This window comes from Rhamphochromis longiceps, linkage group LG20 (genome assembly GCF_057381845.1).
Source record: "Rhamphochromis longiceps isolate RC_006_pf linkage group LG20, R_longiceps_female_GT1.1, whole genome shotgun sequence".
NCBI classification, from domain to species: Eukaryota; Metazoa; Chordata; class Actinopteri; order Cichliformes; family Cichlidae; genus Rhamphochromis; species Rhamphochromis longiceps.
Window position 1 is genome coordinate 14,486,554 of NC_140576.1, and position 24,945 is coordinate 14,511,498.

A 24,945-nucleotide genomic window follows, 5' to 3' on the forward strand; every position below is an offset into this window, starting at 1 on the left:
TGACCGCTTCGCCTTGGACATTTTTAATCTGTAGCTCTGCTCTAACAGAACGTACGTACCTGGCCCCGCCTACTATCCTCGGAAACGTAAAATGATTGGCTAGAATCTAAAGTGTATCACAGCTCAGGGAAAAAAAAGCACCGAAATAAAGCACCGAAATGTGCGCTGCTTTTCGGTCTGGTTACTACCGTTTACGTCAGAACCGGTGCCATCATGGCACCGGACACCGGTACCCATCCCTACTTAAGACGCTCTTATCTCACAATTGTATTTCTTAATACTACTAAAATACCATTCAGCACCTGTGATAGGTTGTCCTCTATATGCGATGTTGAGGTTGTACGTGCCAGCCTCATATGGGATGTACTCCACACTGCAGCTGCCATCCTTGTTGTCGGTTCAGGACATTTTGGCCTCAGATGGAAGTTCTATTGGTAGACCAGGGGCAACAGTACCTGCTCCTCTGCACAGGGAAGATGATAGAGTTTTACAATATGAGCAGAAAACAGATTTGTATGAGGGGCCGTACAAGCCAAAATTCATACTTTCACTCTCACATACATATATTCTTCTTTCACTCACATATACTTTCACTCTCACATACATATATTCTTCTTTCACTCACATATACTTTCACTCTCACATACATATATTCTTCTTTCACACACATATACTTTCACTCTCACATACATATATTCTTCTTTCACACACATATACTTTCACTCTCACATACATATATTCTTCTTTCATGCACATGTATTGTCACTCTCACATACATACATATATTGTCATCTCGCACACCTTTATTCTTATTTCATATCCATGTATATTCACTCTCACATAAATCCATTAATCTTCCTTTCACACACATGTATTCTATTTTTCTTAATGCTACATATTTTTATGCTGACATATATTTATTCTCCTTGCAGGTGCAGCCCTTTCTAGTCATACATATATATACATACCCTTTACCTTTCAACACATATATATTTGTACTCCTATACTCATATATACATACAATCCCAGTGTTTATCCTTTACCCTTGCATACATACACTCTGACATTCACATCTGCATTTCCTAACACAGGAAGTTAATCCTTTAAGCAGGAAGTTATTCTTAAACCAGGAAATGTAATACACTTGGAGAACTTACTTGACATACCCAGACCTAAACCAGAAGAACCAAGCAATGAAGCTGTTCAAAGTCATCCTGCTTTCTTTGCTAGTATTGCAGTTAATTTGTCGAGTAAGTAGTAATGAAAATGACATTAGAACATTTTTAAATAATGTATTAGAATGTTTGGAACAAATTCAAAGAGAAGCTACAGATTCTTTTGTTCGTCAGAGGCTCCATAGAGAACTTGGTGATCACATTCAAACCTCATCTGGAATTTTGTCCATCTCAAGATTTGTTGACGATGCAAGAAATAGAGAAGCAGTGAATACATTACAGTCCTTAAATGGATGGCTATTTTTTTTACTGACTGCTTATGAAACCAGACACGGAACTACATCTGAGAACAGACTTGTCTTGCTACCTCCACCTCTCATGACTTGCTCTCAAGGTCGACCGCGATACAGCATTTCAAGAGAACAAATATCTCATTTAGTATCTCTTGGAATGAACTGGCAAAGCATTGCAACATGCTTAGGGGTTAGCTCCCGTACTCTGTACAGGCACAGAGAGGACCTTGGCATTGAGCCACTGACTTATGCAACATTATCCGATGAAAACCTGAACAGGGTTGTTAGGGAAATTCTTCAGTATACCACAAATGCAGGTGAACGATATGTGCATGGCAGCTTGAGATCACGTGGGTTACGAATCCAAAGGTGGCGTGTAAGACAAAGTCTACAAGAAATTGACCCCTTTGGACGTTCCCTCAGAAGACGCAATGCAATACGTCGACGACTGTACAGTGTTCCTTTCCCCAATCAGTTATGGTGAGAAAATTCTAACAGAAAAACAGTCCTGATTCTAAGTCTATAGCAAAATGGATTATCTAAAGCAAAATAACTCATTGTTTTATTTACTCAAACGTGTGCATATCCTTGACCATGTCATAGTTTCCCCATACATAACTTATACTTATTTCATTTTTCTATAGGCATATAGATGGAAACCACAAACTTGTGAGATGGAGGATGGTGTTCCATGGCTGTGTGGATGGTTTCAGTAGAACCATCATCTACCTTGCGTGTTTAGATAACAACAGGGCATCAAGTGTTTTGTCACTGTTCATGGTTGGTGTTCAGAACTTTGGAATGCCATCCAGAGTGAGATGTGATCACGGGCTAGAAAACACTGGTGTTGCCCGTTTCATGCTTTACAGGCAAGGACTGAACAGGCATAGTGTTATCACTGGCAGGTCTGTGCATAATCAAAGAATTGAGCGATTATGGGCAGAATTAAATCGAGTGGTCTCATATCATTTTGTTAATCTTTTCAATTTTATGGAGGAGCATGGTGTATTAGATTCACTTAATGAGGTCCATTTATTTTGTCTTCATTATATATATTTGCCACGTATTCAAAGAGCTGCCACAGAATTTCAGAACCAGTGGAATAACCATGGACTTTCAACACAAGGAGGGCAAACCCCTCTTCAGCTGTGGCAAAGGGGCATTATCAACAATGCAGGAATACATAACCCAAATATGAATGGTATTTGTGAAAATGACTTTGGTATTGATGGATGCAGACCACTGCCAGAGCTGGAGACAAACAATAATGTCATTGTTCCATCAATTAACATTTCCATCAGTGACACCATGATGGTTACACTTCAACAGACCTTTGATCCATTTGAAGATGATGGCAATAACGGTATAGATTTATTTTGCAACCTTGTTCGTTTTCTTGAGAGACAATCCTAAAATATCAATAAGGCCTCTGGAGAAATTTCATTTACTGTAATTGTGGTTGTGCAGCTTAAAAAGAATACAGTGCCAAGACTGTTGTTAGTTCAGTATTATTAGAAGTTTAGTCACAGCTTTAAATTTCAAGAATGCTACTATCAACCTTTACATGCATGTTGACAGTTTGTATACAATTTTAAAGAATTTATGAGTTGTATTATGTGAGTCTGTTGAGATTTTACAACCATGTTTTGTTTTAAAACACCTTGTTAAAAGAAAAAATAAATTTGTTCAACCACATTTTATTGAGGTTTTTGGTCATCACAATCACCAGATGTATTGTCTTGGAACAAGATGACTCAAACTGATAACATTAACATTAATACAGTCAGTAAATACATCAAACATGGATCACTGATCAAATAGAATAGAAGTGTCAGATAAACAATATTGAAGAACACCAGAGAATAAAAGCAACAAACAAGTACAAAGCTAGAAAACAAAAATAATCACAATGCACATACATTAATGCAATGAAAAAATTATTATTGAATTATGTTAGTATATATAACTATTGTATACTTGTAGAATGGTACCCTGACAAGCAAATAGACTTGAAGCAAATGAACATTTGTTAAAAGGTCAATGCAAAAACAGAGCCTCCAATCACAAAATAGGTGGGTGAAATATGAAATATGGCAACATAAAGTAAATTCAGCTTGGTCTCAAGTGTGTTAATTGGTGTTTTAGGTGGAACATTTTGAACATTTTTGGTTTGATTTCTGAGAAAGAAAATGCATTGATATTCAAACCCCCCCCCCTTTAGAATTAGTTAATGATTGACACTCATTAATTTAACTGAGTGCAAAACTCAGATTAGCATACTAACCTGACTAGGAATTAAGCTATTCCAAAACCATGTGTATTACCTAATGCAAAGTCCATATTCTCCTGAAAGTCTTTGTAAGAGGTATGAAGTGGTAACTTTAAACAATTGATGCACGTGTTTGCAATGGGTAGTTTAGACATGGCTTGTGCATCAGGCTCTTGGTGAAGAAATTCAATGGACGGTTGTGGAGAGAAGCCAATTGGTGGAACAGTGTTGGCTCCAGTGGCGAAGGCAAGAATTGTCCCCAGCTTCTGTGTTCCGTCTTGATCTAAAGGAAAAGCAATACTGTCAAAAATGGCATTAAAGACAAAAAACACAGCAAGCATTTATACTTTTAACTGATTCAATGAAAAGATGCACCGCATTATAAATTGAACATACAATGCTTAAAACGCTAAATTTACCTTCTGCATCTGTTAGGTAGTCTCTCCAGAAACTAATGACAACTGCTTCAGCATGCCTTTTATTGCTCCCAGCTGGAGAAAGGCGGATGGTAAAGAGGCTGTCAAGAAGGTCAGCTGTAAGCACTGAAGGTGACCAGCATAGAAGGGTGCGAAAACTCTCTGGGTGAGCTTGGATTTTGTCCAGCACCTCAAGTGTCCGTAGTCCATCCTGAAATCTAAATGATAATCAGAATTACCTTTAAAATCACATCAAAAATGAATGGATCCAAGAAGTATAATCTAAAACATATGAATTTATATATACAATAATTTTTACTTCCGATTATTCACATCATCAAAAGTGTATATCCCAAATCATGCATTTTTCATGTGATGCCGTCACCTTTGGAGGCATGGTGTACCTACACATAAAGAAATGTCACACAAAATTCCCAGAATACAAGGCAATCAGCATGGGTTTGAGTTACTTATTGGACAACAATAAATACATACATACATACATACCTTTCAAATGGACCACGGACTCTGTGTATTACTTGGAACATGATAATGGACTTCAGGAGAATGCACACCCAACATGCTCCTCTGACCATTGACGGAGCGTCTGTGGAGAGAGTGAGCAGCACCAAGTTCTTGGGTGTGCACATCACAGAGGATCTCTCCTGGACGTACAACACCACAGCACTGGCCAAGAAATCACAGCAGCGTCTCTTCTTTCTCCGCAAACTAAGAAGAGCAGGAGCACCAGCCCCCATCATGCACACTTTCTACAGAGGCACCATCGAGAGCATCCTGTCGAGCTGCATCACTGTGTGGTTTGGAGCCTGCAATGCGTCCTGTCATAGAACCCTCCAACGCATAGTGAGAGCTGCAGAGAGGATCATTGGTGTCTCTCTCCCCTCCCTCCAGGACATTTACAGCACCCGTCTCACTAAAAAAGCCCTTTGCATAGCGGCTGATCCCACGCACCCAATGCAAAGCTTCTTCAAGCTGCTGCCGTCGGGGAGGAGACTGCGGAGTCTCCAGGCCAGGACCAGCAGGCTGAAGGACAGCTTCATCCATCAGGCTGTCAGGAAGCTTAACTCCCTCCCGATTCTGCCCCCTCTCCCCTCTCTCCTCCACGGTCTCACTGAACTCTGTCACACACACTCACACACACACACTCTCTGACTCACTCACTGGCCTGCACCAGTTACCAGTCACTTTGTGGAGCATTGGACTGCCATTACCTCATAAGACTTTGTGTTACACTATCTCATACCGTACATTACCAAATCTCCATTTGCACTATTTGCCTATTTGCACTACTCTGCCTGGTTTGCACTCAATGTCATTTACCCTTATATTGTATATTGTATAGCTTTCTTGTTATATGTAAAATTGTATTATATTATTTAATTTTTTTTACTTTAAAATATTTTACTTGCATTTTTAATCACTCTTATATTTAAATGTTCATTTTCTATTTTATCTAGGGATTGAGAGTAACGAAGTTTCTATTCTCTGTATGTCCTGTACATGTGGCAGAATTGACAATAAAGTTGACTTTGACTTGACTTTGATAATGTCATGTATAAGCAGATCCTTGTCTTCCAGCCTCCGTAGCGGCCTCAGGCAGCCAGCATTGGCTAAGTATTCCTGAAGTGGCTCAGTTGCTACTATCAGATCTTCAAAGGATTTACACTCTTTAACCTTCAAATAAAAAAATAAAAAAATTAATGGGCCCCAATTAATACATGGAGTAGAATGAAATGCACACAATACTAAAACATTATCCAACAACTGACAAATCAGTTTTACCCTTTTAATTTTTTCACGCAGGTCACTATCGGCAACATCTTCTAAAACTGGTTTAGCCAAATCTGGGCCATCAACAAGGCAAGAGAAGAGTGTTGGGGACAGAAAGCCTGCTGGTGGACCACCATGTACAAGGCTTACTGCAATGGCTCTGCCTGCAATGAAGTACCCGTCCTCCCTCATGGCTAGAAATAATGAAAAACATTACATGTCAATAGATGCATGAAAGCGCTTGACAAGAACTTCATAAAAACGATTTTTTTATTGCATTACTCCAGGGATATCAGCCTAAAATCAATACATACCATGTGATGGCCAAACCCGTGGCCACACTCTAAAGTCGGTAACTTTTGTATTTTCATTCTTCATTTGAACATAGTAATACATTTTAGTTTCCAATAACTTTATTGATTGGTTTGGATACATTTGTTCTATTTTTAAGCGCGCACATTTAGTTTACTTATGTATTCATACTACTTCATTTCTTTGCTTTCTGACTAACCTTTGTCTTTTTATTTCTTACCTGCTATCATCCCTGGGAGTTGCCGGACAAAAGATGGTAGCAAGGGTTTGAAACCATTAAATGGAAAGGAAGATAATTGGACCATACCACCACCTCCTGCTGAAGGGGGGAATGTGTGTTTTCTTTACTTTAAAAACAAAGTATCCATCCATCCATCCATCCATCCATCCATCCATCCATCCATCTTCATCCGCTTTGTCCGGGGCCGGGTCGCGGGGCAGCAGCCTAAGCAAAGAGGCCCAGACCTCCCTCTCCCCAGCCACCTCCTCCAGCTTATCCGGGGGAATACCAAGGCGTTCCCAGGCCAGCCGAGAGATATAATCTCTCCAGCGTGTCCTGGGTCTGCCCCGGGGCCTCCTCCCGGTGGGACTTTCCTGGAACACCTCACCCAGGAGGCGCCCAGGGGGCATCCTTGTCAGATGCCCGAACCACCTCAGCTGGCTCCTTTCGATGTGGAGCAGCAGCTGCTCTACTCTGAGCCCCTCCCGGATGGCTGAACTTCTCACCCTATCTCTAAGGGAGAGGCCAGCCACCCTTCGGAGGAAGCTCATTTCTGCCGCTTGTATCCGCGATCTCGTTCTTTCGGTCACTACCCACAGCTCATGGCCATAGGTGAGGGTAGGGACGTAGATCGACCGGTAAATTGAGAGCTTCGCTTTTACACTCAGCTCCCTCTTCACCACGACGGACCGGTGCAGCGTCCGCATTACTGCAGCTGCAGCCCCAATCCGTCTGTCGATCTCCGGCTCCCTTCTCCCATCACTCGCGAACAAGACCCCGAGATACTTGAACTCCTCCACTTGGGGCAGGAACTCATCCCCGACCCGGAGTGGGCACTCCACCCTTTTCCGGCTGGGAACCATGGCCTCAGATTTGGAGGTGCTGATCCTCATTCCCGCTGCTTCACACTCGGCTGCGAACCGTTCCAGTGCGAGCTGGAGGCCCTCACCCGATGAAGCCAACAGAACCACATCATCTGCAAAAATCAGAGATGAGACTCTGAGGCCACCAAAGCGAAAGCCCTCCGCCACTTGGCTGCGCCTAGAAATCCTGTCCATAAAAATTATGAACAGAACCGGAGACAAAGGGCAGCCCTGGCGGAGCCCATCACCCACCGGGAACGAGTCCGACTTATTGCCGGCAATGCGAACCAAGCTCTTGCAACGGTTGTATAGGGATCGAATGGCCCGTAGCAATGGGCCAGACACCCCATATTCCCGCAACACCTCCCACAGGACACCCCGAGGGACACGGTCGAATGCCTTCTCCAAGTCCACAAAACACATGTAGACTGGTTGGGCAAACTCCCATGCACCCTCAAGCATCCTGGAGAGGATAAAGAGCTGGTCCAGTGTTCCGCGACCAGGACGAAAACCGCAAAAACAAAGTATTTGTATTTAATTACATTTTTGAGTTTAGGGTTTAATGGGGTTTTTGGTTTTCTTCTTTAGTGTTTAGTTTATTAACAAACTAGATTGTACTGCATCGTTTGTGATTTATGATTTAGTTTTGTTTGTTACCCCTCATGTGTCACAATGGTCTGATCAGCCATTATATATACCCTTGTATGTCATTTCATGTTTAGGTCAATTATGTTTGTTTGTGGCAGTCATTTGGTTTGTTAAGTTTGCAGTCTTTGCCTGAGTTCAGTTTTGTGTCTTTGACCTCTTTTATGAGCTCAACATTTATTAGTCTTGTAAATATAATTTTTGGGGGTTAAATAAATGGAAACTATATTTTTCTAATAATTCCTGGGCTCCTCCTGTTTTTCAACTCGGTCCATCACATACCAGCACTATCAAGCGCCAAGTTCATTTTGCCTTCTTCACCCTCAAACATTGGAGACAGGGGCAAAGCTTCAATCAGAAGTCTTAGAAATTCTCTTCTTGGTCCACCCAAGTCAACAGCCTCTTCAGGTACTCCCATATCGTCAGAAAACCTGACAGAAATTGTGTGGCATGGATCATATGTTGCTCGTTTAAAACCTCTAATTGCTCCATCCAGGACTGTTGATCTATTAATGTTGAACTTGCATTTCTTCTGCTGGTTTACTTTTGCAGAAAGTTCCTCCAAAATATTTTTTGCTGATACCAAACAACTTGAAGTCCTGTAGGATTAAAAAAAAAAAAAAGAAAAGAAAAAAAAAGAAAAAATATTGAAAAGAACATCAGTAAAAACATTCACATACAAGGGCTACAAGGACATACAAAGTTTTGTCAAAATCAGAATCAGCATACTTTAATAATCCCTAAAGGAAATTATCATAATCATAAGCAAAATGTACAAAGGAGTATATTGCTCAGTGGCTTTTTGTATTGTTTATATGTTTTGGAGAACTAGAAAGCACTAGAGCAAAGAAAAATAGTTTCAATGCACAATAAGTAAATAACAATAAGTAAATTTCACTTCATTGTCAGATAGGCTCTGTTAAAAATTCGCTGCCTATTTCAAATAAAATAAAATTTGCCAGCATTACAGCATTATCATTTGACTCTGTAGACATTATTCAAAAAACTGTTTTGTTAACAGCAAATATAAATATCATATATGCATATAAATATCTGAGGATGGATTACACTCCTTCACAACACTGGTTACAGTATTGGATTGCAACAAATATGGTGTGTTTAATTGGCTACTGTAAAACATTTGTATTTGAAACTAACCTTTCGCTCTGCAGGCTTGCTAGTATAGCCTGGTTAAGTTCCTCATCATCAGAAGACATGTCAGATAGTGGAGTCATGATTGAAAGGTAGTTATCGTAGTTTACAGATTGACTGTGTGTTGATGTAGAGGGTAATGCTGAACAATGATTCTCTGGATTCCTGGTCTGGTAGGGTGAGCTTGAGGTATTTCGGCACGTCAGGACCAGAACTGGATCACTTAAAGATGCAGATGATGAGGTAGAAGGCTGACTAGTGGAAGGGTAGATTTCCAATGAAGACACTGGTAACTGGCTGAAGGAAATGTTTGTTGAAGCGCTGCTGTACTTGTGTGAGATACTACTTTCATGGGTCAAGGCAGGAGTTTCCGTTAATAATGTTCCATTACAAACTGATGAGGCAGGAGATTGCGTCGGAGCAGAGATTGGTTGGAAGGCAGCTGTTGAACTGGCAAAACTGTCTGAAGATGATGAGCGCAGCTGCCTTGATGAAACAGGGTTTTCTTCACAGTTTTCCTCACTGCTGTAGCTTGTAATATCATCCTTAGAAATAAAATAATAATTATATTAATTCACATATTTTGAATTTGAACATTAAATACCATATATCCAACCTCTTCTGCTTATTCTTATCAGAGGTGGGGTGGTTGGAGCCTATCCCAGCTACCATAGGGTGAGAAATTTCAAGAGTTAATAGATCTTTCTCACAATTACTTTTACATACTAGGCAGACCAAATTGTAACACATCTCCTGAACAGCAGTAGTCTTACGTTCTATGATTCACAAACAGTCCAACAGAGCAGCTGTAAATTTAGTCAATACCAGAGCTTAGGATTAACATTTTAAAAAAGGAACATTAACTTGGTACTATTCTATCCAACTAAAAAGGTGAAAGGCAAGTTTAAAAAGAACAGAGATGAGAAAGTTCAAAGGTTGTTTATGCACCAATTTTTGGTCTTCATATTATTACTGTACAGTGCTATGTAGATTCATTCAAAAGTCAAATAACGTACCAAAATTGGTTTTGATGGTCTGATGTATAGGGCTTTCGATTTATAAATTTTATGTATGAGATTTGCATCCAGCTCCTGTCCTGCTCGCAGTTTGGGCGCAATCAGTATGTTGCCACAAGCCATCAGGAACTCCAGGCTGGAAAACAGTTAAGTTGTAAAATGTTTAAAATCCAAAACAGCAAAAATGTTCCAATAACTTTTTTAGAGCTAATCTTGTTTTCGTCTTTGAATCAGACTTAAACCAGTAGTAACAGAAGTAAACTTTATACAAATGTCAAAAAAGTATGCCAAAAATGGAGTGTTCAAGAAAGGATAACTGATTTGGTTCTTTTAGTTTACTTTACTGATTCATGTCTACCTGTTCTCTGACTTAAATCATTATGTAAAGCTTTGAAATGCCTAGATATCGAAAAGACTACTGACAAAAGCTGTGTCGCATTAGGTTTCGACTGCTAGCACAACCTACCTTACATCAATAGAAAGTTTATCTCCAAAGGCGTCCCTTATTTGTTCAGAGACAGTTTTCTGGTCCCAGGATTTTTGGAATTCAAATCCATTCAATATATGCCGTTGTTCATGTAAATGTTGTTTTGTGCGATGCTTGACAACAACACTGCTTGATGGCCGTGGAAGAAGGATGACATCTTTGTTGAAAGTATCATGATAATGTGTCTTGGCCCTATAAAACAAAACAGAAACTATATTCAGATTTATGTATCGTTTGTTTTACTTACCTATACTTAGACACTATCAGTTCCTTAAGAAAGTTGCTAATGTCACTTGGTAGTGACCAGCTTACACGTTAAACTGTTGCTAAGCTTTTATAAATAAAATAAAATGTTACACAGTTCATATTAAAAAAACAGTATCACAGCTAGCCATTTAGCCCACTTGAATATGTTTAAAGTTGCTCGTGCATGTAAGAGTTGAGTATAATAGCAAACACAAATAACCGAAACATAATTTGAAAGAAAAAAAATGCATAAAGTAATAGCATGCTTATAAATTTCCTTTGAAAAAAATGGAAAACGTCCGTAAAATAGAAAATGTTTTGGGGTTTGACCATTTTAATTCACTGAAGCTTGAATTAAAAAAAAAAAAAAAATACACACACACACACACACACACACACACACACACACACACACACATATATATATACACACACATATATATATATATATATATATATATATATATATATATATATATATATATATATATATACATATATATATATATATACATACATATATATATATATACATATACATACATATATATATATACATATATATATATATATATATATATATATATATATATATATATATATATACATATATATATATATACATATACATACATATATATATATATACATATATATATATTATGGAATGCCCTTTAGGAAAATATTATATATATTCCAACCAAAGTCTGAATATATAGAATGAAACTTGAATATATAGAACGATCTTCTGAATATATAGAATGAAACTTGAATATATAGAATGAAACTTGAATATATAGAATGATCTTCTGAATATATGAAATGAAACTTGAATATATAGAACGATCTTCTGAATATATAGAATGAAACTTGAATATATAGAACGATCTTCTGAATATATAGAATGAAACTTGAATATATAGAATGAAACTTGAATATATAGAATGAAACTTGAATATATAGAATGATCTTCTGAATATATAGAATGAAACTTGAATATATAGAATGAAACTTGAATATATAGAATGATCTTCTGAATATATGAAATGAAACTTGAATATATAGAATGATCTTCTGAATATATAGAATGAAACTTGAATATATAGAATGATCTTCTGAATATATAGAATGAAGCTTGACGTCACGGAGGCGCTTGCGCCATCTAGTGTTTTCCTTGTTTGTACCTGCGAGGAATGGCACTATGAGCCAGTCCGCACGGAATTTTGTGGCTCAAATTCTAAGTAATGAGGAGCTAATTAACACCTTGGCAAATGCATGTTCTGGCCAACCTAATATTTGTACTAGTGTACCGCATCGTACTACTGATGAAGAAATTTATTCACTTTTTCATCGTGGAAGACCAAATGCAGTGAACCTCTCCGGTCAGATAACCCCTGGCTATCCAGCTAACGTTATAGAGAACGTGCCTTCCACATCACAGGAGTGCCCCACAACAGGTCCCATCTACAATCTTAGACCTTTTACTCGAAAGGGCCCAAGGCAGAAGAGGTAAGAACAGAACTAAATGCACTGAAATTACTAGTGGAAGGTTAGTAATAGCCCGTAGGTTTCAATTGCTCGACGAAGCTAAGTAAACAAAAATATCACAAAAAAACAAAACAAAAAAACTGTGCGATAGACTGACAGCGTGTGGACGTGGAGACTAAACTGTGCACAACAGTTAATTTGTTTAATTGTGGAAACATTTCTATAATATTTCACGTCCCGTAAGCTTAATCTGCAAACATTGTGTAAAAGCAAAGCACATCAGTTGTTACAATACATAGTTGGCAGTATATAATTTAATGAAACCTTTTTTAAAGCAACAAAAAGTACTCCGTGAATTGAAGACATTTGTTTATGTGATTGTTAAGTTTCTCCACCCATCCATCCCACTATCTTCCATCATCTATCCATCCATTCATCCATCCATTCTCTTCCACTTATCCAATTCAGGATTCCAAGAGCCTATCCTAGCTACCATGGGGCTAGAGGGTGTTTATTAATGCAGATTAGACATGTGTACAGCATGGTGTATTTTTTTAATTAAATGTACTTCATTGATCAGAGAAGTGTAATATAACATGCAGAAATGTTTAATTTGCCTTTATCCTCCATTAGGTTTCCAGCACAACTAAGCAGGTCACATTCTGTGGCTCAGTCTTTCACCAAAGAAGTGATTCTCTTGCCAGACCATCTAACTACACATGTGCCAAGGCGTAACAAAAAAGCTTGGCTTTTTGAAAATGGACATATAAAATCTGCACTGGAGTTTAGCTGTGACTGGGACTCAGACAAAGTAATGCAGGCAATAAGGACTGCCTTCCAGCCAGTTGTTGAAGGATGCAGGTAAGCATTAGATCCTTTTTTATAAAAAAATATATATTTTTTGTTACTTAGATTATTATACTATTAAAGGTCAACTTTGGGTATTTCCAAAAAGGATCTGGGAGCACCGATCAGATGACTGGATTGATATCTTTTAGAGTTAACAAAAATTAAGCCTTTTAATGTATTGTATTGTATTGTAGTCTGTTAGCCTTAACAAAAATTTCATATACACTATGTTTTCTTCCTCCCCTAGGCTACAGATTTTGCTGGCATGCCACACCAAACTAGTTGAGCCATCACTCACTTCCAAACAGACTTTGAATGGAGACCTTGTGAAAAAACTGTTTCATCAGAAGTCAATTTATGTCAGACCTGACAAGGTCATCTTATGTGAGGACAATGAATCAGTAAGTAATCCTGATCATTTCAGCAAATGTATGTATTTTCATAAAATGAGAGTGAAAAAGGCAAAGATGGATTTTAAACTCCCTTAAACATTGTCACTTGTATTATGTTTTAATACATAATACATAAACATATTACTAATATTTATTATGACATTTTGTTGTCAGTATAATGAAATGTATTATCTGTTTTAATTTACAGACATATTCTGATGGAGAGAGTAGCCATACAAGCAGGCAGGATTTCACAGAAACGTTGAATTCTGACAAATGCGGTAAATATTCCTATCTAAAAGTCGCTCCAAATAAACTGTAAATTAAGTTGGTTCAGTGTCTGTTACTTAGTCATCTTAGGCATTGTGTCTTTAGCTAAGTGTCAAGTCTTTGTTAAAATCATATTTAAATTTAGTTTAATATTTTGAGCAGGAAGAAATGTACCCCTAAATACATGAAAAGCAAAAGCTATAAATGTGATTAGATGTTATTCAAAAGTTAAACTCCTGTTCTTTGTGTTCTCACAGTTGAAATTTCTAAAGAAGTTCCCTCAGCCATTCCCATTGTTAACGCACAGTCCATGTCTGTTGATGATGAGGTCATCTGGTGCGTTGCTACCCAAGATGTTTGTACTGTTGAATCTTCCATCTCTGCTGACACCCTCACAATGTCCACCAATCCTGCTGTCGTTGCTACTGATGAGGATGAGCCTTACTCCAGTGGAACATCTGCCTTTGTCAGTTACAACACACCTGGCTTATCAGTGGGTTCTTCTGCCAGTGTTACTGGTGACACACGTGTCTTCTCTAGTAACACCTCCAGTGTGTCCAATGGACCTACCCAGCCAAGTTTATCCAGCACATCCTACAGGTATGTGTTTTGTACATGTTTGTATCTTTTAATCTTTTGAGCTATATTGTGCAAAAGTCATGACCCACCCCTGCTTTCTTTGTATTTTGCTGGAAAAATAGGAAAGAAGCGCAGTGATTTACTGAAGTCTACAAAATTCTGTCTACAAACAGACATGGAAGCGCAGTATATTAGAGTAGAACAAAACTTGTAGAATTTTAATGAGCTTAAAATTCAAAATGTGATATGAGCTACTTTAGTCTTCAACATAGCTTGAACTCTCTTAACCAAGCTTTCTTGATGGTGATGTCTTCTTTTTATTGAATTTCTTTAAGCATGGTTCAGGAATAGTTTTCCAGGCTTTTTGTTCTGTTCTCTGTCAAGATGATCCCACACAACTTTAATAATGCTGAGGCTAATCTATGTATTGTGATAATGTAATTCTGTCAACATCATTTATATGTAATTTAACTAAATAATTTACAAAACATTCTGGCTTTGCAGTACATATCTTGGCCTGTTTGAGGAAGAATACCTGTCAGATGACCCCGACCTCCAAGAAGCCATTTCAAGGTCTTTAGACTCAAGTGCAAGTGAAAGGTCAGTACAACACAAACTTTTACATGTTGAAAGGTCAACATATTAACCATTATTTTATGTTTGTTGCGGAAAAGGAGTCATCTACTGTCTAGTTTTGGATCAGTTTGAATAAGCAAACTACGAACTGCAACCTGTGATTTCTGTTGTCATTTGAAGATTACCAAGGCTATCAGATTACTTATATTTTACTTGATATATGTTTTGGTTTATTTTTACTTTTTTGAATGGAGGTTGGTTGTCAGTGTTGGATCTTGTTGTTTTTCTTGTTCTGCTTGTATTTATATAGTGTATTTATACTATTTATAAATACTAGTGTATTTATGACAAGATAAAAATGTAAACTTAGTTTAACTTAAACTTAATCTTTTTTCCATTATCACAAACATTCTTGATTTGTATCTCTTTTTTGTTAAATATCAATTACAGTCTTAAGAATGGTACATCATTATTCTGTTGGTGGGTTATTGCCATTGAGACTAGTATATTTCTTTACTGTTTTTTTTTTTTGTGTGTGTGTATGTTTCAGTGACGTCCAGAGCTTAGAGAGAATCTTGGAGCAGATTGTTACTAGAGTAAATAATGACAGCACTGTACGCTTCAACATCATAAGGCGAAATGTGTGGGATGGAGCATCCAGAGCCATGGGCAGATCCAATTTTTCACCAGAGAAAAAAATAGATGTGAAGTTTACTGATGACTATGGAATATCTGAGGGTGCTGTTGACAATGGAGGACCTACTCGGGAGTTCTTCCGACTTTGCCTCTGTGAAGTCAAGGACAAACTTGGCATCTTTGAAGGTCCACCCAATGCTAAAGTTCTTACGTGCAATTCTAAAGGTACTTATGATTTTATTAATTGTTGCCATTTGATTTAAATTACATCAATACATTATACATCAATTGGTTTGTGATTACATGTACGAGTTTAGTATCTCATACAGTTAACTAAACACATTTTTTTGGCAATGACAGAATTTTTGTACCACCACAGAGGATTTTAAAAAATTAAACCTAGATTGACTGAAGGGAAGATTGTCTGCTTTAGTTGAAAGGTTTGAAACAGTACTACATATTTAGAAATTCTGGTCATTTTTATACATGCTCTCTCATTTCTCAAAAGTAATTATTCAAATGACTGATATGGTGTAATTCAACAATCAAGAGATGCACTTATGAATGGAAACACAGATGTTTTACAACAAGGTGCAATAGTAAATAACTGGAAGGACTTTGCCAGAAAACATCTAAAAGAACTATGCTATACTACTATGAAGATATGGACAGATTACACCAAGATTAACCAAAATGATGGAAGGAGAAAAGCATAGTAAAGAAAAGAATAGCTTAAGTCACACATGGTGGAAGCAGTGTTATGACACGGGCATGAGTAGCTGCCATAGAACCAAGCCACTACTGTTGTCAATGATAGCACTGGTGATTTGTGAAGTGTAAAGGGCAATCTGTTCAGATTCAGCCAAATGCAAATGCTAAATTGATTGGACAGTGTAAATTGATAATAACCCAAAGCATAACAAGCCAGCTCAGTTACCTGATCTGACTGTAAGGCTGTAAAGAATTGTAAAGAATTTTAATCCTTGTATTAAAAATAATACATAAAATGGTGTTAGCTTTCAATCACTTGTCTAAAGCAACCATCTTTAAAGATGGTGGATAATGTATAAAATTGACTGTAATTCCTAATCAGCTGGTGCCATTTTTTAATAAAATACCTCGAAGGAATTGCACTTTAGTATCATCTTGATTGTTTGGTATTAAAATCCAAGGTGGTGGTGCACAGCAAAATTAAGATGATTTTGTTATTATCCAAACTATTATGGGTGCAACTGTATGGGCAATATTTTTTTCAGAAATAATATTTGGTAACTTGTACTATAAAAAATGCCACAGTAACAAAAATAATGATGCAAGCTTTTGAGATGATGTTTTATTTTATTTGTTAACAGCAATGAAAGATAATGGATACTACTATGCTGGCCAGATCATGGCAATGTCAATTGCCCACGGGGGACAGAGTCCATGTTTCTTGTCTGAACTCTTCTATGAGTGTCTTCAAAAGGGTCCAGACAATGTAAAAGTCAGCACTGATCATATTACTGATGAGGAAACAAGGTCACAAGTGCAGTCGGTGAGCATATTTTCCTTTGGTTCTTTCAATTTCATTGTAGGTCTTTTTTTGCTTGTCCAACATTTTTACTAACACTTCCCTAATTTTTCTTGCCCGAGTCCTGCACCTTTCTAGTAAAAGATCAAACATTTTAATGGCTACAAGAAGGAAGAACTAAAAATGTGTGTGGCAGGTTATGGTTCTGTTGGTTCTGTTGGTTACAGAATTTAATGATTGCACTTGTTTTCCAGCTTAATAACTTATACCTCAGCCTCCTGATCGGTTATGGGGTTTCATAGGGTTAATGTACTAATTAAACACTGAAGCTATTAGTTTTGTATGTTCTACTAAATAGTAGAGTCAAATAATTCATTTTATAATTTCCTCATATTGTTTTTAGATCATACAGGCCGAGAATGATCTACAGCTGCAAGATGCAGTTGCACAGGCAGCCAACTTGATCAGTCTTGCTGGTCACAATGTTTGCATAACACTTCAAAACAAACAAGAAACTGCTTTGGATCTGGCTCACTGGTATGTCCTTCAACGGACCCGTGCACCTTTTGAAAGGTATGTCTAAACACATACTGTAATGGTAAAAAATTAAGCCTGTCAAACTAAAGTCACTGTGTTGTGAAACGGGTATTAGCCTGTTTGGGTGGTACAGGTCTGTAGCGCTCCATGCTAGTACAGTTCATAACAAAACAGATATCTTTCATTCATGAAATTAAAATTCACATAAAACGTATCTGTGCCGATGTAGGCATGTGTTTAAATATGTAAATAAAAATAGATTCAAATTGAGTAGCATTTGGGTTGATTGTAGACTGACAGAAAAGGTATGCCAATGGAACAAGAGACCAGATGTATTTGAAAGCAATTTGTCACTTTTACTCCAATTCATGACAGGTCCCTGTGTATCATATTTCAGCTCAGTTGTTCCATGTATAGGCATTCTTTATCTGTATCTAAGACAGTCTGGCCCTGTAAGGGGAAAAATGTTCTTCACCTCTGATACAGCAGTCCACAGGAAAGTAAAATGTAATTAGTTCAGAAATGTCTCTTGATAAAACCTCAAAACCTCTTGTTATGATACAGGTTCCAAATCCAATCAAATACAAATATAATAATAGTAATATAAAATACAATTTGATTTTGTTTTATTTTGGCTAGGTTCAGAGATGGCTTGAGGTCTCTAGGTGTCCTAGATGCTCTACAGACATACCCTCTTCAGATGAAGTGCCTTTTCGTGAAAGCTGGAATGGCTCTCAGAGCAACTGATATGGAGAATCTATTCCAGATCATTCACTCCGAACGAGGGAGTAATGCATTTCAAGATGAGTGCCGGACCCTGGCTTTCTGGCAAGACTATCTTCAGGAGGCAGAATGTGAGTTTACTACTTGGCACATTGTTTGACCATAAATCAAAATCTCACTTTTGTGCAGCAGCATCATGAAATTACAGACATAGATGCCATAACAAAAAAGGTAGATAGATAGTACTGATGCAAGTGCTGGGTTTACAAAGAACATTGTATCCAAATGTGATTTCAGTTTGACTTCAGTGTATTAACAGGATAAATAAATAACAGGATAAATAGGAGGATAACTAAATAAATAAATTATTACCAATCCTGTATACTGAGTACAAATAATAGGCTATTGCTGCATCCACGTACATTTAATATGTTGTGGTCTCCACTAACTTCTTTTTTTGACATTGTGGTTTCACTGTATAGCCTAAATAAGCTTCATGTGTGTCTTTCAAATTACAGCTTACTTTTAAAAATATATACATGTTTCACTTTTGATTTAATCTTTTGGTAATTTAATGTATCTGTACATCAGTAGTCTTAGTCAGAATATCATTATGATTTTGTATTTTTCTATCTTATAGTTGAAAATGATGTCTCTTTGGAAGATATTCTTGTTTTCTGCACTGGATGTGACAGCATACCAGCCCTGGGTTTTTCTCCAAAGCCAAGCCTTGAGTTCGTCACTAACTGCAGATTTCCAGTGGCCAATACTTGTGAAAATATCCTTCGTATACCAGTTCATGCAGTGTACACTACTTTCAAATCAGACATGGATTTTGCAATACGGAATTCACCAGGATTTGGAAGAGCATGATGTGTTTTCTTAAGGATTGGTGACATGATGAGGATTTGGGTTTTTTTCTATTTTGCATATGCATTTTTTATTTTCTTGTTTTTGTTAATGTTGTTAACCCCGCATCAGAGTACACCCTGGACAGCAGTAGGACTGTATAGCCTAAATAAGCTTCATGTGTGTCTTTCAAATTACAGCTTAAATACCAGTTCATGCAGTGCACACTACTTTCAAATCAGACATGGATTTGATAAGCCGAAGAGAATGGATAGAATAATTTTGTTTCAGTTTATACATGTGGGGCATTTTTTTGTTTTTTGATTGTAGTTAATTTGTTTTCCTGCTTATATGGCATGTTTTGTCTCTGGTATGACCCATAGTAACATTACATTATTTAGCACCCCTGCAGTGAGCAAAATAATATGCCACAATCTCACTGTTATATAGAATTAAGTTTTCTCAAATGCTTCCTGTGTTCAACTATTCCACATAATGTGAATTTTCAAATGAGATGAGTTAAGCTTTATTTCAGTGTCCCATTTGAACATTTATGCTTTACACAGAACTTTGTATTAATATCATTTAACTTTTAGCTTAACTCACAGGTTTAAAAATGTTTTTGTTAGGTTTTGGTAAAGTTTTGAAAAGTATTACAGTAACCCTACATACTAAAAGGTAGAAAGACAGTATCTCCAACACTGGCAGCAAAGTTGTCTATAAATGTGACAGACATTGGTTAGGTCAAACCTGGTTATGTTACAGGTTGAAATATGAACATTATATCACACTATATGACATTACAATCTTATCAAATTATTATATATTATCAAAGTATTATAAACAATAATAATAATGATAATGATAATAAACATAACCTGGTTTGCAGGGAGTGTTTTAAGGATTTTGTTTGCATATTTTACTATACTACTTGATAACACAGGCTCATTGTAGATTGTTTGGGTTTTTTTTCCTCTTTCATTTTGTTTTTTTAAGACCAGCCCTATTACTGCAGAATATTATTTCCTTCCTATGGGTACTGGAAATACACAAATAAAGTGTTCTGTGTTTCTACTTTTTATGTAATTTTTGTCTTTAAAAAAAGTTTAAAGAGTTTAAAATGTGTAACATATTTTATTTAATGAATGAATCATAATTCCTGTTTATTAACAGATACATTAGTACATCATACAATCATATGTAACATATACTGTAACATTTTGTACTGTGACAAGTATGGTTTGTCATGAAAGAAAAGTGTAGTCTAAACACTTTATTTGTCTACTTTTATGATTTAAATGGCACAAGTGAATATGAAGATAAAACCAGTCTTTTTATCTTACCTTTCTTTTACCTAAATAATAGTCTTGGACCCTTTTCAGTATCATGATATTTCACAATTTTTAGTGTCTGGCACTCAAATAAATTTTTTAATTAACACAAACAAATTTACTAATAACTTAACTGAAGCATGCGGCATGCTGTCAAAAAAACTTCTATCCCATGATTTCCATCGTCACTCAAGGGGTCGATCTGCCTCAAGTCAGCCGTCAACTGCTGGTGATGGTAAGAACGATGTCTGAAGTGCACTTGACTGAGCGGTCTGTGATGCTGAGGAAGTTGCAACATTCCAACAGTCCACAGCTGCAGCGGGGAGTGATTTTCCATTGTCCTTAAGCTGTGATGGTTCCACTGATTTACAAATTCATCCACAGATCTGTTAATTCTTGGAAGATATACATGGTGAAGAGCCCTAATATGAAATGGATCAGTGCTATCTAAAATCCCAACATTTTCCATAAAGAGGAAAAGGTCTTTAAAGTATGCTGACACAACTCTGTTTAGTTCACCCCACAATCTTTCAATTCTTTGATTATGCACACTTCGTCCAACCATAAAGCTTCCTCTGTTTGGCCCTCGATGTTCAATCATAAACCGTGCAATATCAATATTCTCACTGCCAGCATCACCCCTGACACGTTGTGGGAGGCCAAAGAGATCAACGGCACTCTGGAAAAGTTGCATAGCAGTTGATGCTCTGTTATCTGTGCAGCATCTCATGTAGGTAATGCAGCGACTGTAGCCGTCAACTCCTCCATGAAACACAAACCCCCAAGGATTTAACTTATGGTTTGTGTCAATATGCCTGGAATAAGAAGAAATATATTATTATTATGACACTAGATGTACATTAAAATAAAGGTCTATGACTTTGACATTGTACTTCTGTCATGTAAACTATTTCTGGAGATAAACAATATTTTAAACTCAGACATTATACAACATTGTTTATTAAAACAAACAAAATATTATATTACTACAATGCAGGAAGTAATAATTAACATTAATCAAATTTAAGACGTGAAAAAAGGCATACCACACTTGATTTGGGACAGTGACATTGTAGACCCTCCGCTGAATTGCTCTCCGTCCTCTCAAAGCTCTTCCCACTGGATCAACTATTCTTAAACGTTCTCGCACTCGCCACCGCTGAACTCTGATTCCTCTTCCTCTCAAACTACCACTAATGTAGGATTCTCCTGAGCCAGGGGTATGTGTAAGAATCTCAGTAATGAGATGATCAAGATCCACATTTGAAATATTATTAAAATTTCCATAGTCCACTAAACCTAGTTGTATCCTGTGGTTGTACAGTGTTCGAACATTTACTGACAACATTTGAGATATGGCCATCCAACTAAACCCCAAGTCTCGCATGTCAGTCAGCTGAGTAGCTGGTATGTTGTACCTAAAAGAGTTAGAAACAAAAGAAGAAATATGTTAACTTCTTTCTTATTTCTTGCATTCATTATCTTGTTTGCCATCTCTTGACTCTTTCAAGTGCCATACACATTATGAATGAATTTGTTTCCATTTTTATCACTTACCTTGGCCTTCCTCTTTGAGATGTAGAATGATATAATGAGCCCATAACATGTGCTTCAGCTTCTGCTCGAAGTGTTAGCTCAGTTGACATCTCCATCAGTGATTGATAAATTCCCTCAAGAAGTGTGCATAATCTTCTCCCAGAAACGTTTTGTTGAACATTATTCATGAGCACTAGAAATGTTGCAATAATGAAAACGTGTTCTTCAAGGTGACGTAGTATAAATTCCAAATTATTTCTACCATTTGCAGTTTGAACAGCTGTCGCAAAACAGTTGTCAAGCTCTAAAAAGTACTGAAATAGTTCAGCTGATGCCATTTTGTAAAGGCAGAGAATTCAGAAACACATCATCTCTAAAAATGAGGTTCATACATTCTATATATTCAAAAGATCATTCTATATATTCAAGTTTCATTCTATATATTCAAGTTTCATTCTATATATTCAAGTTTCATTCTATATATTCAAGCTTCATTCTATATATTCAAGCTTCATTCTATATATTCAAAAGATCATTCTATATATTCAAGTTTCATTCTATATATTCAAGCTTCATTCTATATATTCAAGTTTCATTCTATATATTCAAGCTTCATTCTATATATTCAAGTTTCATTCTATATATTCAAGCTTCATTCTATATATTCAAGTTTCATTCTATATATTCAAGTTTCATTCTATATATTCAAAAGATCATTCTATATATTCAAAAGATCATTCTATATATTCAAGTTTCATTCTATATATTCAAGTTTCATTCTATATATTCAAGTTTCATTCTATATATTCAAGCTTCATTCTATATATTCAAAAGATCATTCTATATATTCAAAAGATCATTCTATATATTCAAGTTTCATTCTATATATTCAAGTTTCATTCTATATATTCAAGTTTCATTCTATATATTCAAGTTTCATTCTATATATTCAAGTTTCATTCTATATATATTCAAGTTTCATTCTATATATTCAAGCTTCATTCTATATATTCAAGTTTCATTCTATATATTCAAGCTTCATTCTATATATTCAAAAGATCATTCTATATATTCAAGTTTCATTCTATATATTCAAGTTTCATTCTATATATATTCAAGTTTCATTCTATATATTCAAAAGATCATTCTATATATTCAAGTTTCATTCTATATATTCAAGTTTCATTCTATATATATTCAAGTTTCATTCTATATATTCAAAAGATCATTCTATATATTCAAGTTTCATTCTATATATTCAAGTTTCATTCTATATATATTCAAGTTTCATTCTATATATTCAAGTTTCATTCTATATATTCAGACTTTGGTTGGAATATATATATATATATATATATTGGAATATATATATATAATATTTTCCTAAAGGGCATTCCATAATATATATATATATATATATACATATATATATATATATACATATATATATATATATATACATATATATATATATATACACATATATATATATATACACATATACACATATATATATACATATACATATATATATACATATACATATACATATATATATATATATATATATATATATATATATATATATATATATATATATATATATATATATTAGGGGTGCAACGATATTCGTATCGATATTGAACCGTTCGATACAGTGCTTTCGGTTCGGTACGCATATGTATCGAACAATACAACATTTGTAATTTATTTTATCAACTTTCCTTCTGACGATGCTGTCTGTGTTGAGCGCTCAGTGAATCTGCGTTCGACTACTCCGCCTAGGCTGCACTGTCGAGCGCAGATCCACTGAGCGCTCAACACAGACAGCATAGTCAGAAGGAAGAGCGCAGGGCAAGCTAGCAAGACAGAAGTTAAGCTCTCCTTGTAACATGGACCTCCCCCACTCTCATTCAGATCTGGCGTTTGGAATTATTTTGGTTTTCATGTGACGTATGACCCTGAAGGTAAGCGAGTCATGGACTAAAGTAAAACAGTATGTTGGATGTGCCATGCAATGCTCAATTACTAGTGGGAACTAGTGTGTTAGCGCAGTTAGCTCGTTAACGTGTTGGCCGTCTAGCCCCATGCACGGGGCGATCGGCGGTAGCTCGTTAACGGAGATTTGCCGTGTTGTGGCGTTAAGGTCATTTCAACGAGATTAACCTGAAAGCACTAGTGGGAACACAACGAATATGACTGCACATTTACGCCGACATCATCCTAGTGCAAAGACAAAAACAACAAGCATGCTACTAACTTTAGCCGAGTCATTTAGACAGCTGTTAGCACATGATTCTCCTTATGCTGCTGAGAATATAGCCCAGAAGAAGCGGATAGTATAGCTTTTATTTTGGAAAGAGACATTTCTCTGTAATAAACTCTCTTTTCCAAAGATGAGCGATTCCTCAATCAGATACAGGGCTTGCAATATCGCTAGCCTGACGTCCTGGAGCTAGCGATTTTTTCAGTCGGGCTACCAAAATCTATCTCCTCCCTGCCCGTCGGGCTATTGTAGGAAGGAAAAATATATGTCAATGCTTTTGCATTCTTTCAGAAATGTAGCTGGGTAATTATGTCATTGGCATCGGTGAGCCACTGTCAATATGTGACATATTGAAATCGCGTTTGAATTTGCGCTTGTTTTTTGCTTTCACTTTGCAATCGTGCGAACTGTGTATAGAGAGCGACAGCACTGATCTGTGAGTGATGATAATTTGTGCACCAATTCCTCTGACATCGTCTTATTAATCGTTAGCTTACTATGCAAACATGGCAAGTGAA

General features: G+C 36.5%; 3 protein-coding genes across 3 annotated transcripts in view; 2 read left to right on the forward strand and 1 right to left on the reverse strand.

Annotated features, from left to right (window-relative positions):
• Window positions 1–1,625: 1,625 nt before the first annotated feature.
• On the forward strand, window positions 1,626–2,881 carry LOC146645075 (uncharacterized). The gene is made up of 2 exons (XM_085394278.1): window positions 1,626–1,948; window positions 2,113–2,881. The coding sequence occupies exons 1-2, from the start codon at window positions 1,626–1,628 to the stop codon at window positions 2,879–2,881; spliced, it is 1,092 nt and encodes a 363-aa protein (XP_085250404.1).
• A 308-nt stretch (window positions 2,882–3,189) lies between these two features.
• The window catches only part of LOC146645076 (uncharacterized), a 36,912-nt gene continuing 15,156 nt past the window's right edge, over window positions 3,190–24,945 (reverse strand). Inside the window, exons 2-10 of the mRNA XM_085394279.1 lie at window positions 10,619–10,831; window positions 10,153–10,288; window positions 9,143–9,681; window positions 8,267–8,583; window positions 5,957–6,138; window positions 5,714–5,848; window positions 4,661–4,866; window positions 4,157–4,371; window positions 3,190–4,020 (exon numbers count right to left, since the gene is read on the reverse strand). Coding sequence (XP_085250405.1) covers window positions 3,764–4,020; window positions 4,157–4,371; window positions 4,661–4,866; window positions 5,714–5,848; window positions 5,957–6,138; window positions 8,267–8,583; window positions 9,143–9,681; window positions 10,153–10,288; window positions 10,619–10,831 — 2,200 coding nt within the window. The 3' untranslated portion in view covers window positions 3,190–3,763. The remainder of the gene's footprint in view (window positions 4,021–4,156; window positions 4,372–4,660; window positions 4,867–5,713; window positions 5,849–5,956; window positions 6,139–8,266; window positions 8,584–9,142; window positions 9,682–10,152; window positions 10,289–10,618; window positions 10,832–24,945) is intronic.
• LOC146645077 (uncharacterized) lies at window positions 12,056–19,737 on the forward strand. Its single transcript, XM_085394875.1, has 11 exons — window positions 12,056–12,394; window positions 13,007–13,234; window positions 13,470–13,623; window positions 13,823–13,895; window positions 14,142–14,484; window positions 14,968–15,063; window positions 15,590–15,900; window positions 17,028–17,209; window positions 17,589–17,758; window positions 18,362–18,576; window positions 19,086–19,737. Exons 1-11 carry the CDS (start codon window positions 12,087–12,089, stop codon window positions 19,316–19,318), a joined length of 2,313 nt encoding a protein of 770 aa, XP_085251001.1. The 5' UTR covers window positions 12,056–12,086; the 3' UTR covers window positions 19,319–19,737.